The 17,597-nt window shown below is 37.6% G+C and overlaps 1 protein-coding gene across 1 annotated transcript in view; it reads right to left on the bottom strand.

Moving 5' to 3' along the window:
* DNAH14 (dynein axonemal heavy chain 14) overlaps positions 1-17,597 on the bottom strand; it is a 244,663-nt gene that overhangs the window by 155,196 nt on the left and 71,870 nt on the right. Inside the window, 5 exon segments of the mRNA XM_087929036.1 lie at positions 3,152-3,297; positions 4,418-4,471; positions 13,195-13,423; positions 14,948-15,195; positions 16,872-16,959. Coding sequence (XP_087785162.1) covers positions 3,152-3,297; positions 4,418-4,471; positions 13,195-13,423; positions 14,948-15,195; positions 16,872-16,959 — 765 coding nt within the window.

The following is a 17,597-nucleotide window of genomic DNA, read 5'->3' as shown; positions in this document are numbered from 1 at the left end:
TTTACAAACAAAAAAACAAAACAAAACATCATTAAACATTAAAAACATAAAACCTCTTTCCATTGTAAATCTTTACAAGGCAGGTAACACATTGCTTTATATCACATACTTATAATTTATCCCATTTCCATATAAACATGTAAATTCCCTTTACCAAATTCCACATTGTTTCTCTTTAATCATTATTCAATCATATTTCCTTTCTAATTTATCTGCTATTCAATCATCACATTTATATTTTCCTCTGGCTTGTTTATAATTGTTCTCATCTAGTCTTCCTCCGAGATTTTATTATTTAATTCTTAATTGAACACACACACATAAGACATAAACATAAAAACATAAAACTTTCTTTTAGAAAGTAACTTGGCCCCAGATTACCTCTTTTTGTATGGACTTCAATTGAATTCATGCTCTTCTTATATAACATTACCTATCTTGTTTACCATTCTATATCTATTATATAACTCCTCTCCACTTTTGCCTCATCTTAATTCTGTTTTATATATTTAATTTTGCTTTAAAGAAAAATATTTTTATATCTTTTGTCCATTTCTCCATTTACATCTGTCTCATTTCCAATATAAAAAATAATAGTTTCCCCTGGAATCACTAATCAGAGTATGATGCCTTTCTATCATTCCCCTAAGTTAAAATTTAAAATAACACCTAAATCCCAATCAGATTCTGCTTAGTAAATTCTACTATTTCAGAAACCAATACTACAATAATAAATCCATAACAGTCAACACATTAATCCATTAAACTCTATATTTAAACTAATATTTTAAACATTCCCTTTAGTATTTTATTAAAACTTAATATCATTCATTATTAAACTTTTTAAAGTTATACCTTAATATTTTAGTCTTTTATTAGATCTTAAAAAGTTCTGATTATCTACTTATAATACAAATACCACTATTACAATACTCATGTGTACTTTGCAGAATCCCCTTTTTTTAAAAAAACAACCCCATACATTACCCATTATCCCTAAAAAAATTTTTTCTTTTCTCCATCTTGTTTTATACCTTTGTAACTTTTTCCCCCTTTTCCCTTTCCTTCTTAGCCCGCCTAAACTTTTTACCCCCTCCTCTCCAAACCTCTGCCTTCTTGGTTTCCCCTTTCTGTTGCATTCCTCTTTCCTTTTGCTTTCTAGCATTTTGTTGTTTTTGCATCTTCTTTTTCTCTTTCATAAATATTTTTTTATTTCTTAAGTCCTTCCTTTTCGCTCCTCTCTTTCTCCTTTCTTTCTTAGTCACACCGTTTAGTTCAGTAAAAATGGCTTCTTCTTCCTCGGCTTCTTCCAGCTGTTGTTTAATTTGCTGACACATGACAAGTGCCATATCTAGGAAACAAAGGGCTTCTCCCATAACATCTTTGCCTTCTTTCCTTATTTTTAAATATTGTTTTTTTAGTTCATCAAGAGATAAAGCCATTTTGAACTGTTTCTTCTTCTTTTTCTGTATCCTCTTCTTATTATTAAGCCAATCAGTTATTTCCAAACTTAAAACAGTTCCCAAAAGTCCCAAAATCCCGCAATCATCAAACAGTCCAGGCAGAGTACAAACTTCTTCTTTTTACAATTTCTCTTCTAGGGGTGAAGTCAAATTAGGGAAAGAAAAAACGTCCAGTCTGTGCTTTAAATCTTTTTTAGAATTAATTTCTATTCTCTTTATCTTCAAGGCATCTCCTCCAGCAAAGTCTTAGAGTAAAAATTTTTTCCCAAGCCTCTCCCTTCCCACTTATAACAAAGGAGTTTAGGTTTTACCTTCTATTAAAAGGCTGGTTTCCCTTGTCCATTTGTTAATTCCATAAGGGAGGGAGAGTAACTTCTCCTTTTCATCACTTTTCTTCGCCGCTGAAAACATCAATCGGGAACATTGTAGCATCCAGAAAAAAGCCAATACTTTCCCAGGTGTTAAATATGTCCTTAAGGTCCCAGTTCGACCAAGAAAAAACTTTCGTTTTAAAACTCCTTCTTCTTCCTCCTGCACATTCTTTATCCAGTTGCCGGCTTCTTTATGGCGGCCATAAAGACCGCCGCTCCACCATCTTGAGAGAAGGGGGTTATTGCCAGCTGGGGAGGGGGTTTGCGATACCCCTCAACCCCTGTCCGGATCCCCCCTTTCTTCAGCTGCCCCAACAGGGCAGCCTTAGCCTCTAAATCCGTCAGGTTCGGAAGCACCAAGGCGGCTAGCACAGCAGGGATCGCGGAGAAAAGCAAATCCCTGCTGTCACCGAAGCCGACAAACCGGAAGTGTCTTGCTGCAAGATTAGTTTTAACACTACTATTTTTTTTCATACATTCATGTTGATTTTTACCAATTTGTGTCTATCCGCATTAATTTGAGATGGACGTTTAGAAATAATAGCATTTATCAACAATCTCTCTGAAAACAATTATTAAAGATTTTCAAAACAAAATGTTGGGTCCCATTTTTTACAAACATCCATATAAAGTACCGATATAAAGTACTTTAGAAGACTAGGAATTATTAATAAGACAAAGAATGTCAGCATACAAAAGAATTTATGTTTGACACTGGACATCTTAATATCCCAGATTCTTTCAGTTGCGTAATAAAATAGGCCAGCAGTTCCTGAATCAAGTAATAAGAAGGAAACATAGGACACTGATCAGTTCTATGTGACATTCTAATCAGCAAAGAAATTATTCCAATTATGATAGCCAGCTAACAATACAACCTTTTCACACAATACACAAAAATGAAAATAAAAGTATAATTAACTGGTACATGCTTCAAAAATTTAAACAGTACAATATAAAAGTTTTGATAATAAACACAAGATCCATTGCCAAATCCACTTTATTTGATTTTATACTAATCCAGTGTTTTCTGATGCTTGACATCTTTTTATAATACCTGATTGGCCAAGATCTGGTAAGTAATATATAGTAATAAAGTATTATAATTTGAAATCTGCAAATTAAGGTATCTGTCATTTGTGCTCTTGCCTTTTTAGATCATTAGAAGACATCCATCCAGCTCTAGGCAAGAATTAAGATGAAATCACTCTTCCACAACTTTGTTATATCAATGATACAACACCAGAGCAAAACTACACACCTTTGAACATAAAGTATTATTATTTATAAAATCTCACAGCAATTTCAAATAAATACCTGACATTGAGGCTATCTTTAGCTGCCTTAATTGCCTGAAGATGTGAAGCAATTGCAGAGAGGACTTCTATATCAATCCGATTGAACTCATCAAAACAACACCATGATCCAGATTGAACAAGCCCAAAGAACAATTTTGCCATTACCTTAAATAGACAAAGAAAGATTAAAGCATAACAAGTGAGGAATAAGGTCTCATGCAATTTATCACCAAGCTCAAAACTAAAACACCTACATCTGCCTTTGTAATACTTATACATGTACTTATGGAAAAGTTTCATAACACAGTAAGTCCTTTTTAAAAACCTGCTTTTTATCCAATATTGCTCATTGCATTATCTCTAAGACTTCATTCAGAGTCTGAGTAGCTTTTGGCCCACTTCATGCATCATTTAGCCTTTGGTTCTGCTTCAAATTGACATGACCTCTGCCACATCACTTGTAGCCTTGCCTTGGTTAACTACTCTATAATTGTCCTCATCTAATGGTGTGTTGCACCCTCCATGGCTTTTGTCTTATGTAAAGTAGTGTCAGGTGCAAATAACCTGGAGCATTCATTGAGTTCAAAGGACAGAAGAGTTTATTATTGCTACCTCTATACAAAAATCAATTCAACTAATAGTCAAAGCCAAATTGGTGCTAGATAAAGGTAAAAGGAATTCATGGAGAGCTGGATGTGGGTCTTTTGTGTCAATGCAATGACTCCAAACTTATGACACATTTATCCCTCCTTTCCAGCTCAGTCTGCTCTATAACTGGCCTTGACTGCTCCTATAACTGGCCTTGACTGCTTCAGCCTTGTATGCTCAGGGTTTTCATCTTCTGAACACCACTAAGCTATCTCTCACTGCCTTTATGGGAAGCTTGCCAGAGTAAAGAAGTTTAGGTTTATTAAGTGGGAATAAGCCAGAGACCATGACAGAAAATTGTCCATGGCACATGAGTAGTCATATTCAAATGGTAAATTAAATAATTTAAGCAAGGAATGTATATAATTGTACTTTGTTTGCAACTCCCTCCTTCCACATAAATGAAAAGATAAAGATTAGCTAATATGGTAGGGAACATATTGAAAATCAGGGAATGGAAGATAACTGTCTTACTAGTTTGCTTTTGGAATAAAATTATGCTTCATGATAGCCCAAGCTCACCATGGCACACAAAATGTGACAATATTTATAACATGCTCTCAAAATTCCAAATATACTCAAAAGTTTGCATTCCTATGTTCTACACTGTATCTTAAACTAAAATTGTTTATCATACCTTATCATCCAAATTTCCAGAACAATTGTATGTAAGACAGAATTTTCCCAAAGCCTACAAATAAAAAAATGCAATATTGAACAGAAGCAGTTCTATTTAACTGAATTGTTATCAAATAAGCATTAAATATCAAATAAGATATGCTTTTGCTTTAGATTTATCATTCACATTCCATTATTTTGCCTCTTTCCTAAAGGAGATGTGTTTTCAAATTTAAAAATTGAAATCCAATTTTGAAAAAATGAAGGCTCTTAAAAACATAGAATATATACAGTATATGGAATGCCTTAGCAAAGAAAAAAGATTTCTGCTAATTCAGAATGCCTGATAGCTAAACAGTGTCTTTTCACCTTTGGACACATCTTAATTTTGTAATATATTATAAAATGTTGGTACTTTGGTTCTTAAATTTATATTAAAAATTAATAAAATTCTTTCACAATGATAAACTTATGTATAGCTACTTGTCTAAGATAGTTACATTTAAAATGTTTTTTTCCTTTGCTGGTACTTTTATTAGGGGCTTGACTTTGTTAAAGGGAAAGGGTTGTTTTGAGCTTTTTACATTGCTTTACTGGTTCCTGGCGCTGTCCTTTTGGGGTGCACTTCCAAGAGGCAGGATGAAAGCTTGGCACTGATATTTTACTGCCTTTCTGGGAGCATTTGATCTTTAAATCTGAATGCTTTCCTTAGGATATCTTGATATCTTGTGAGGTAAATGAGACCAGGTGGTATCTTTAAGTGATGCAAATGGATCTTAGGATTGCTTCTCCTAGGTGGAAAAGGGTGCTTTATCAATTCACTGAGCACAGGAGTCTCTTGCCTATGGGAATTATCCAGTCATCCAAGTCATGGTTGTCCCAAAGGTGCTTTTTTCCCAAAGGTGCTTTTTCAAGAGGCAACTGGACTTTCTTGGTTTCCAGGAAGTTCAGTTGCCTCTTGAAAAAGCACCTTTGGGACAGGAGTCTCTTGGGTTGCTAAGGGGTGGGCAAGGCACATGATTGTTAACTGATAAATAAGATTAAAAAAAATAAGAGGTAGGCTGTGGCTCCTCCCTCCAATTCATTTTAGTTATCTCTCATGATAATAAGGCTTATTTAAACATGTACTAATTTTATTGTGATTCTGATAAGCTTGGGAGGGCAGAGACTTGAATCTGGGTCCCCAAGATACTTTGTTAATTTATTTATTTTTATTTATTTATTTTATTTATCAATTGCTTACAAGTTAATAGGTATAAGTAAAAACATAGTTATGAATACATGGATACATGTAAGAAAAATAAAAAAATAAAAGAAACAATAGGACAGGGATGGTAGGCACGTTGGTGCGCTTATGCACGCCACCTACAGACATCTTAGGAAAGGAGTGAGGTCAATAGTAGACAGTCTAAGGTTAAAGTTTTTGGGGTTTGGGGAAGAAACCACAGAGTCAGGTAGAGTATTCCAGACATTGACCATTCTGTTGCTGAAGTCATATTTCCTGCAATCAAGTTTGGTGCGATTAACCTTGAGTTTGTATCTATTGTTTGCTTTTGTGTTGTTATGGTTGAAGCTGAAGTATTCATTGACAGGTAGGACATTGCAATGTATGATTTTATGTACTATACTTAGATCGGACCGAAGGCAGCATTGTTGTAGGTTTTCTAGGTCTAGAATTTCGAGTCTGGTGGCATAAGGTATTCTGCAACAAGTAGAGGAGTGGAGAACTCTTCTTGTGAAATATTTCTGGACTTTCTCAACTGTGTTAATATCAGATACCTAATGTGGGTTCCAGACTGATGAGCTGTATTCGAGTATTGGTCTAGCAAATGTTTTGTTTGCTCTAGTTAGCAGTGTAATATTACCAGAGAAAAAGCTACATAAGATTAGGTTAACAACTCTTAATGCCTTTTTGGCTATGTAGTTACAGTGGGCTCTAGCACTTAGGTCATTTGAGATGAGTACTCCAAGATCCTTGACAGAGTTTGGATCATCAACAAGGTCTTGACTATTCAGCCTGTATTTTATTTTCTGATTTTTTTGCCAATATGTAGGACAGAGCATTTATTTGTTGAGATTTGAAGTTGCCATTTGTTTGACCATTCTGATACATAGTCAAGGTCTTTTTGAACGGTAGCAGTATTGTCTGTGGTGTTGAATAGCTTTACATCATCAGCGAAGAGAACACAGTTGCTCTTGATATCACAGAGGTCATTTATGTAGAGTATGAAAAGAGTTGGTCCTAGAACACTGCCTTGGGAGACACCACTGTTGACAGGTACAGAATTTGATAGGACACTCCCAATTTTGACCATTTGTTGTCTGTTTGACAGGAATGCTTCTATCCAGTTATGCAGGTGTCCAGAGATAGTGTAAGATTTTAGTTTTGGGAGTAGTTTGTCATGTACCACTGAATCAAAGGCTTTTCAGAAGTCTATGTAGATTGTGTCTATTGCTTTGCCCTGATCGAGTTGTGTAGTCCATATGTTTTTGCAGTGTAAGAGTTGCAGATTACATGATAGTTTTTTCCTAATACCAAACTGTTTATTAGAGAGTAAGTTGTTTGTTTCTAAGTGGAGGATGATGGATTGGTTAATAATTGATTCCATGACTTTACAGGTGACGCAGCATAAAGAGATTGGTCTGTAATTTTCAACTAGGCTGGGGTCTCCCTTTTTGAAGATGAGGATGACTGTGTCTTGTGACCATAGTTTTGGCAAGATTTTTCAAAGATTATGCTTAGAGGTTCAGCTATGGCAGCGGGTAGCTTTTTTAAGAAGTAGGCACATATTCCATCCAGTCCAATAGATAGAGACGGTTTTAGATTGCATAGTGCTTTTTCAACATTGTCTTCTGTAAAATTGATATGTATTAGATCATTGTAATTGTCAGTGGTTTGACTAGGAAATACTGGGCATGATCCATTGCTGTTTACAAATACTGAGCCAAAGAATGTGTTAAAGAGGTTGGCTTTAATAGTGTCGTCATTGCAGTCTTTACCATTAGGTCCTTTCAGGGGTGGGATGGACCCTGAATCTTTTAGTTTGTTGTTTACAAAATTGTAGAAAGTGCAGGTTGAATTGGTGCATAGAAGGTTTTCTTGTTTAATGTGATAATTGGTGCATTCAATTTTTGTCTGGTGGCATAAATTTTTGTATTGGCTTGTGAAGTTGGCAACGTGACCAGATTTGTTTTTCCGCCAAAGTGATTTCTTTTTAGATTGAAGCTTCCTTATTGTTTTGGGTAATTTGTTTTTTGGGAGTTGTTAATGGTACATATAGTTTGATGCCGCTTTTGACTTCAAGTAAAAATATGTTGCAATGGTCTTCTACAGTATTGCATCCAGAGAATAGAAATTGCCAATCAAGAGATTAGAGATCGTTGTTTATAAGGTCATAGTTGCCTTTTTTGAAGTTATAATTGGGGATTCCATCATTGTGATGATTTTTGTGTGGATGTATGTTGAGACAAAAATCAATCATGTTGTGTTCACTGTTGGAAAAGGGTTCTTTGTATTCCGTAAATTGAATTCAAATTATTGCAGAAGATGAGATCGAGGCAGTTGTTAAGTCTAGTGTTGTTGGTTACTAGTTGTTCTAGTCCCAGATTTGTTACTGAATTGTAGAAGGTTGCATGTGTGGGTTCAGTTGTACATTCATTAAGGGTCCGGTTAATATGAGGTAGATTGAAGTCACCAAGAAAGATAAAAGTGTGTGGGCTGGATGCTGCCCATGTTAGTAGTGCATTTAGCTTATTTGCATGTTTGATGTCATAATCAGGGGCTCTGTAACATAGTAAGAACTGAAATGTGATATTTAAGGACAGTTCACAAACTATGGTCTCAGGCATAGCAAGCTCCTGGGTAACTTGGATGTTTTTTAGATGTAGGGACTTTTTATAGAAGATAGCAACATCACCTCCTCTACTGATTTCACGATCTGATCGATCAACATGATAGTCTCTTACTGTGGTAATGGAATCAGGGAGAGATGTGTTGAGCCATGTTTCACAGACAAATATAATGTCGAATTTAGTAAGAGGAGAAATTCAGTTATTTTATTTACAAGGCTTCTTGCATTGAGTAGCTTGCATTTAAGGCCAGTTGTGGTTGGAATAGAGGTAGTTAGGGGCGTGCATGCCTACTTTTGAGTGATGTTGGATTGGATGGGGTGGGGTTGGATGCGGAGTTGTGGGTTGTGTGACTTTCTTTTGATGCAATCAGCTCTGTAGTCAATGTATAGATCCTTTTCTCCATTGTCTAGATGGTTTTTGAGTTCTGTGCGGAGTTCACGGGAGCGGATTCTTTGCAGTATGGAAAAGTCTGCTCTTGAGCGAAGTTTTTTGTGGTTGGGATTGATTTTTGCAATGACATTTATTGTATGAATGAATATGCATTTGCTGGACTCATTTTTGCATTCAGCTCTACTAAATCTTGGGGCCACATAGTTTTCATTGTATTTGTACCCATGGCCATCTCTGGTTATTTCAATGAGATCTTCAGGAGAGATGTTTGTGGTATTTGAGTTGCTTATGATATCACAAACTTTGGTGATATCATCTGATTCGTTGGTGTCTTCGAGACCAAATAAGATGGCATTTGGACGTTTTTGTTCACTTTCCATAGTGTCTCTGATGAGTAAGGAGATATTATTTGTGGAATTATTTGAAGGGATAGTAATTGTTTGTGGTTGTGGTTTGGTGGTTATTTTTGGTTGTAGTTGTGATTGTAGTTGAGGTAGTGGTTGTAGTTGTTGTGGGATTTGATTTTGAGCTGATAGGTACTCACTTATCTGTGCTGTTTTTTTTTTCAAGAGAAATTAGGCTTGCTTGTATAGTTGTTTCAAAACGTGTTGCTAAGTGTTCTTCTATTGAGTGAATGAGTGATTCTATGCTTTCAGCTCTGCCAGGTCGGGTACTCAGTTTGTTTAGCTTAGGAGAACATGATGGACATAGATAAAAGAATTTATCTGAATTTTTGACCATATCAGCTTGTTTGCGTTTAAGCAGGCAGGGTGGGCTAGATTATCGCATAGGCAGCATTTGATGTAAATATCGCTTGCATTGATGGTTTCAAGACATTTGAAACATGTGCAGGAGTCTGGGAGGTCACTGGTAGAGATATTTTTCTTTTGCTTTGGTTTGGAGTTTTTGGCTGGCATGGTCAATGGCAATAGTACAGTAATCAATTACAATGGCTAGTTAATGTTATAGGTAGACAGCTACTTAATGACTGTTGGTAATTAATAAATGTTAATTGATATGTTAGAGAACAAATCAAAAATAAGGTTGCTTATTACTAAAAACCAATCAATCAATCAATTGGTTGTTCAAATCACTCTAATCAAATAATTTTGCTAAGCAACAAATACCCTAATTATTACAGTAATTACTAAACACACTGGTCAATTAAATTCACTAAATCACTGATTTTACTAATCAGATATTCAGTAATTACACTATATGCACTAAATACTCAATCATACCAAGCAATAAAAACAATAAATCAATTGATCATTTCATAAAAATTAATTATTTTAAAGAAATTGTTTTTGAGATAATGAAAGTAATGAAGTAGTATAGAGCAGGGGTCCCCAACCACCGGGCCCCAGACCGGTACCGGTCCATGGAACATTTTCTACCGGGCTGCCGGTTTGCTGGGCACCGCCATCTTGTTTTGATGAGAAAGTGCTTCCGGTGAGCTTTTCCAGTTGGAAAGCAGCATTTGGGTCCTGAAGGAATCCTTGTGCCTTAGTTTCATCGAAGTGGGGGGGGCGGCTTTGAACAAAACTAAGGCACGAGGATTCTTTCAGCACCCAAGGCAAGGCGAGCCGAGCGACCGTCCCGAAGCTGTCCTGAAGCCGATCGACAAAGGTACAAAGAAGGAGCTGAAGGTGGTGGGGAGAAGCGGGGAATGGCTGGCTGGCTGGTCGCTCGGCTCGCCTTGCCATGTGTGCTGATGCCGGTACCGGGCCGCGGATCATTTTGTGATGCTGGTACCGGGCCGTGGCACAAAAAAGGTTGGGGGCCACTGGTATAGAGTAGTATTGAGAGTTGGTAAGTAAAGGGTTATTGCTTTGCTTTGTTTTGCTTAGCTGTTGCTGATATCTGAGAATAGGTTTATAGACTTTATAGACTGGCAGGAGGTCTCTTTTCCTGGGCTGTTTGAAAACAATCAATGAGCAAGGGTTTACACTCTCTTTCTTGTTTTGTAGATTGAGTTTTGTAGATAGTAAAGATGCAAAGATGTTGAACGGGGGATCTCTGTCCCCTTCTTCAGCAGAGATAAACAGAGCAATTCACTGGGAAGCAACAGGAAACTTTTTGTTTTGTTTTCCCTTGATGAATGGGATTTCTGGCTCCCTCCTAGTTAATTTAAATACACTTTCAAAGTTTTTTGCTTTTAGAGAAAGAGAAAGATAGTCTTGCACTGGCAATTTGAACAGTTTATATTTTTACTATGTAGACTCAGATTTGTATTGAGCATTCGCTCCTGGCTTCAATATCCTTCTGCTTATATCACAGGAAAGAAAATTGCTTCCAATCTTCACAGGAGTTCAGTTATAACAATACTTCCCTACTTATTGAAAGTCCAAAGTTACTGTCCTTTTAAAGAGGAAGTCCGGATTAGCAATTTGGTGAAGAGGGAAGGAGGGGTGGCAGGGGGGAAGTAGTCTGTTTCACACCCTGGCTGCACACGTCTGAAGACCAACTCACAGCTCCCGGTGCTTACCACCCTGCAAGGATGGGATGAATCTCACCATCTCACTGCCCTGCAAGGATGATCGTTGAGCCCCCCCACCCCCCAGTACTGGCAAGCCCCACCACTTTACCTTCTAGTAAGGATAGGTCAAGTCGCAGATTGTTGAGTGCTTTTGAATAGAGCGCTCCCGAACTTGGTGCCCACCAAGGAATGAGTTCTTTTCTGGCGTGCTGGTCAAGGATGGGAGGAATTGGAGATCTCCAAGTACTTTTGAATTGACCGTTTGCTGAGGAATGGAGCTCTTTTCTGGCTTGCTGGCAAGTCTCGGGTGTTAGGCTTTCCACCTTGCTGGCTGGACCCACAGGGATTAGAAGGCTTGTCGCCTGGCACTGCCCACGCCCACTGGAGCTCCTCACGCTGCCTCTACTGCTGTTGCCATCTTGCCTCCATTTTGATCCTGTGTCTCTTTAACTTGGCATTTTGTAGCCCAAGTGTGCCCATCCACTTTCTGGAGAGCTTAAATGAACTCTCTGCTAAAGGGTTTCGCTTTATGAGCAAGAGTTGGCTCCTGATAGTTATCATTGCATTTTAACTATTTTAAATCTTCAAGGTGCTCTGGCACCCTGCCTGATTTTTAACTCTGGGTTGCAGGTATTGCTGATGAAAAGGAAGGTATTCAGACAGAATGGTTTAGGTTTCCATGATGGCTGTGACTGTCATTGATTTTCAGTGTGTATTCCCCCATTTATAATCTAATGATTGGTATTTAGGGCAGCTTTTTGAAAACAAAGAAGCTTTTTGCATTTTTGTACAGGTAATCTTTGACTTACAACAGTTCATTTAGTGGCCATTCAAAGTTACAATGGCACTGAAAAAAAGTGACTTATGACCATTTTTCACACTTATAACCATTGCAGCATCCCCACGGTCATGAGAGGCCAGGTGAGACAAAGCACCCCTCGATGTGGGTGAAGTCAAATTGGCCATGCCAACCCAATCACATGACCACTCAGCCACACCTACCCAGCTGGTCATTAAGGCAGAGAACCATTTGTTAAATTATTTGAATCCCACCACTGCTTCCAAGGTTGGTAAAATGGGGACCCAGATTTTTGGGGGCAATATGATGGCATTGTAAACTCCTCAGAGATTGCTGCAAAGTACTATGGTGTGGTATATAAGTCTAAGTTCTATTGCTATAATTAAAGAGGATTTGAGGGGAGTTAGGCAGCCTTAAAAATGTAATAAATACCTAACTGGCAGCTTGTAAATCAGTATTGCGCAAAGCAATTCAGCTCACCAGCCAACAGATTATAAAATATATCAGTGTAATAACTCTAAGCAGAGTCCTCATGCTTTTGAACAGCTCTGATTGCAAGAGTTAGATGAGTGAAGGGAAGAATGAGTAGTATATAAGAGTGGAAATGTCAGCAGTGAATATTTTATTTCAGTCAAGAGTAGTAACACATGGAACTCTGGGCTGTTAACTCACTAAAAGATCTTAAGCTGCCTTTCTAATTAGTACTTAGGGAAATTAGGGAAAGAAATTTCCCTGAGTGCTGCATGGATGTTTTCTCTATAAATTCATAAAATTCATATAAACAAAATATAAATTCATATAAATAATATTCATATAAAATTCATATAAATAATTCATATAAAATAAATTCATTTCCTCTCTTTACCATTGCTGAAAAAGATTCGTTTCATTAAGCAAGTCAATCACATTCATTTGAGGGCTGCTTATAAAAGCAAGAGATAGAGCATATGCAAAAAGGAGAGACAGAAAGAAGATGTTTAATTATGTAGAACAGGGCTGTCAAACTCCTGGTCCACAGGCTGGATGCATCATGCACTGGCCAAAGTGAAGGGGAAAAGTGTCCCAATATATCACATGATTCTGCTGTAATGATATGAGTTTGACACCCTTGATGTAGGACTTGTAAGATATTGGTTTGCAAGAATTTGAAGGGAAATTGAGCAGCAAATGGCAGAACTATGTTGTCCCAAAATATGTATTTCCTATTAATTGTGCAGAAAACATACCAGTATACATTTTACAAAAAGCATATCATGATATAGAATATAGCACTTACTTTTGACAGATCTTTAACTGTTTCTGTTTTTCCTGTACCTGCTGGCCCAGCAAGACAGCATCCTAGATTTAACTGTAGTGCTCCAGTAATGGTTAACCAACACTGATCAGTAAGAGGCGTGATAACCAAGCGTGGAGAGCAGCCTAAATATTCATAACCATATTCAAAGGAAGCATAACCTTGAATAACTGTGCACAGGTTGCATTCATGCCATTTGTAACGCAATTGCCTAAATAAAACATGTTTACATAGCAGTTAATGACTCATATGGATTATCAAATATTATAGGTATCAGATTATACAGGTATAAAAATTCAGTGTTGTAAGAATTGAATTTTTCAGCATACAAAACAATCCAAAAATCCATTAAATACAAAATTATGTTAATAGGGTAGGAAAATGAGATATCTGGGAACTGGAGTGTTATAGTGGTTAAAATACAAGATTAGGAATGGGGACTTCCTATTATTCTCCCAAGCCCCTGAAGTCATGACAAGAAGCAATGGATGGAAACTAATCAAGAAGAGAAGCAATCTAGAACTAGGGAGAATTTTTCTGACAGTTAGAACAGTTAATCAGTGGAAACTGGACAACCATTTGCCTGAAGTGGTACAGAGCTGGCTTCCTGCCTGAGCAGGGGGTTGGACTAGAAGACCTCCAAGGTCCCTTCCTATTGTGTTATTCTGACTCCCAGGTTCTAAGCCTTCCGTAGGCATGGAAACCAGCTAGATGGTCACTCATTCCCCCTCACTCTTAAATGGTATCAGACTTGGTAAATGGTGTCTGAAGAAGAAAACCTGTTACATCATGCATTTTTCATATGAACTAGGTGAGCACAGGGGAAAACAAGCAAGGACAAACTCTAAGAAAAGATTACAATGAAGTACCTAAAATCAAGCTTTTATTTTAGTGATGGGAATATGAACATTCTGTTCAAGTATAAACATCCCGCATTGGCATGAGTTCACCTCGAGGTAAAAGTAAGGTTTTATGCATAATAAACTGCTTCAAATATCTTGTTTATGTGAAACATTTACATTCAAATATCAACATAAGCCAGATTTAAAAACAACAACTGCTGGTCTGTTGGAAAAAGGAGTGCAATGGTATGCTATTGAATTGCTCTTTGCTTTTTCCTGCCAGTGGAAGATACAAGAATGGTTTATGATAAGTTACAATTATGCTAAAAATAGTAAGAAATAAGTAGTTCTGAGTACTTTCAGAAAGAAAGGGGGGAAAGTCTTCATTTCCACTTGCTCATACCAAGTGCATCTGTTCTTAAGGGCTGGAAAGTAGCCAACGTGACTAGATTTTTTTAAAAGGTCAAAGAACAAGAAAAGGCTAGGTGGCTTAACCTCAGTTATGGAGACAACATTTGAAAGAGATAATATTGAGAAACATAGATCCTGCCTCACTAAAAAGAAACCAACACTGCTTCTACAAAGTTGCTAACAAAATGTGTACACTTTTAAAGGGTAAGATTCCAGCATGAAAATTTAGGGAACAGAAATAGAAGTATCACACAGTTCTAATTCCCAAGTGGTCTTCAAGAGCAGGCACAAGGCAGTGAATTCTGTATATCTACTCAGAACCCTTGGGTAAAATACATAAAGTCAATTTATGAACACACATAAAAGAGAATGGAATAATATTGCATCTGAAATTAAATATCTGCTTTGCATATTATATTTATATTTTTGTTTATTTAAAATACTTATTCTTGAATATATCTTAGCATTTAAGGTAACTATACCTTGTCCATTCAAAATCTTTAATGCCAATCTCTTGATCTATCAGTAAAGATAATATATCTCTATTATGGATGGACAAAGAAATCAAAGCTTCCAAGGTGCTTTGCTTGTGGTAGGGAAGAATATCTGATGCTATCTCTGTAAGTTGCTCTAGAACGCTGATCAGATCATCCAGGTCTTCTATCATTTCCTTTTTTGAATTAGAACTCAACATAGCTGCTTCACATTCCTGAGAAAACTTTATGTGACTCTAAAAGTGAAATACTATATTAGTAATGATAATAAAATTTTAAATTATTTACTTGTATTTACTTGTAAATAATGTAATTTTTGAAACAGGAGAGTATTTAAACATCTTTCAGAGTATCCCCATTAAACTAAGGCAAGGCAAGTCACATTAAAATGTATTTCCCTTATTCCCTTGAGGAATAAGGAACTTGAGGAAAGGAAATAAATCAAATTTAAGTCCTAAGAATAGAAGGAACCCCCCCAAATTCCAAATGTGGTGGAACATAGGATATGAAAGAAACAAGCTGAATCCTAATAAGGCAGAAGAGCTAGTTGTCCCCCAAACAAATATATATTGTTTGTTAACTGCTATACTCACATCTATGTTGTAATATGTACGTTCTTTAAATCAACAAATAAGAATAATCTTTTTTATATCCATATATTTCTCAATAGTCTGCTAAAGAACAAAAATCTGCTCTGCACACATTTACCAGGATAAAACCACATTGCATTTCTGAAATATTGTTCATTGTCATCTTTTCAAGCACAAATTAAATTAATATTTAGTAATTTTTGCATTCATTCTTGCATTTCCCCTCTGTATTGGAGAGTAATACCAGCATTCTTCCCTTAGGCACAGAGGCAGTTTTCACTTACATGTCATACAGCCATACAATCCATATGCATATATTATTATTTCTCCAGTTAGATCATCTATACTTATTTTTAAAACATTCTTACAGATATTATAACTTACTTTTCTTCCAATTTTTCTTGAACATTGTTATGGTTTTCTCTGACAATGTGATGACCCAGGGTGTGGCACAAAAGCAACAAAGTCACAAAAGTAGGTAAAGTCCCTTAAATACCTCCAACTTCGCCCCCAATGTCCAGTTACCATCAGCTGGAGAAAAAATTCTCCCAAGAACAGTTTTTAAAGAGAAGAAATTCAATCTGAACCCAAAGTATATATAAATTATAAATAAAAACCAACACAAACCATGCTGCAGCAATTAACCAGACAGGGCAGGATAAGAAATTGCAGACTTCAAAAGTTAATGAAACACACACAGTTGGGAAGATGCCAGAACCCAGATAAGACTTTACAAATGAAGACAATTCACGCTTTGCTTCCAGCAAGGTGCTGTGCCCAAATGCCCTTCTTAAATCCTGTTTTCCCAGCTGCACCTAATGAAGGGAATCAGGGCCCTTTTCTCCCCTGTAACCCATGTAACTCATGTTGCTTCATTCTCCGTTCCTCCCTGTGTGCCCTAGGATGAAGAAGGGGTGGCACTGGGTCTTCCTCTGAATGCCTAGCGACTGTGCACTTCCCCAGTTTCTTCCACAGCCACCAAAGCCACACTCCCACTCTCTGTCAGCTGCTCAACCCCCGCCTCGGAATCAGATTCCAACAGAGGCATGACAGACTCCAACCTGAGGACCTTAGTCCATCAAGTTGTCAGCTAGCAAACCACAGACAATCAATCATTTAAGGGTGACCAGGCAGACAATCAGCAAGAGTAGATGAGGTTGGATTCAGATGCTGAGGGCTAGACCCTGGCAAACCTCTAGACTTTGGTTAAAATTGTCCAGTTTTAATTTTATTTATTAATTTGAAATATTTAAAGAGCCACACATGTTCCAACCAAGTAAATGTATAGTTAATATAGTTAAATAGTACTATATTTTGCTTACCACAATCAATATCACCTGTCCTGGATGGGTAAAAAACCATTCTTTAAATTCCATTTGATTCCACTCTGTAATTCCAACTTCTATAAACCTTAAAGTATATTATATAGTCAGAAAAACATGAAATCTTTGAAATATTCCTTTTATAAGTTACTAAACCATCTCGGGTCACGGGTGGGATTCTATCGGTTTGGACCAGTTCGGTAAACCGGTTATGATACTCCATAGTTCACAGAACTGGTAAATCAGGCCTGTGGCTGGCCCCACCCTCTCCACTGCTTCTCCGCTCCCTGCCCAGTCAGTCCCTATTGCACATGCACAACATTGTGCGCATGCACGACATGCCTGCAGCCTGCTTTTGCCTGCCTGCCAGGCCAGCAATTGCCCTGATGATCACAGGTAAGCCTGCAAATCATGCTAGCCCCTCTCCCACTGTCCCCAGGCCTCCCTGGGCCTCGCCCAGCCATCTCTGGGCTTCCCTGGGCCTCGCCCAACCCTTCTCAGGCCTCCCTGGGCCTCGCCCATCTATCTCCAGGCCTTGCTGGGCCTCACCCAGCCATCTCCGGGCCTCCATGTCCCTCGCCGGAAATCCCCCATCTTGCGCTCAACCTGGACCTGCTCCCACCTGGCTGCCTCCTTCTTGACATGAGCAGAGGCTTTTGGTTAGAGTAAGGGGAACCACAGTGCTGGTCTCCCATGGCGGTGAGTGCCAAGGGCATAGCTAGAATT

Source organism: Pseudonaja textilis, chromosome 1, assembly GCF_049901715.1.
Source record: "Pseudonaja textilis isolate UNSWEBS1 chromosome 1, rPseTex1.2, whole genome shotgun sequence".
NCBI classification, from domain to species: domain Eukaryota; kingdom Metazoa; phylum Chordata; class Lepidosauria; order Squamata; family Elapidae; genus Pseudonaja; species Pseudonaja textilis.
This window is presented reverse-complemented; position numbering and strand designations above follow the sequence as displayed.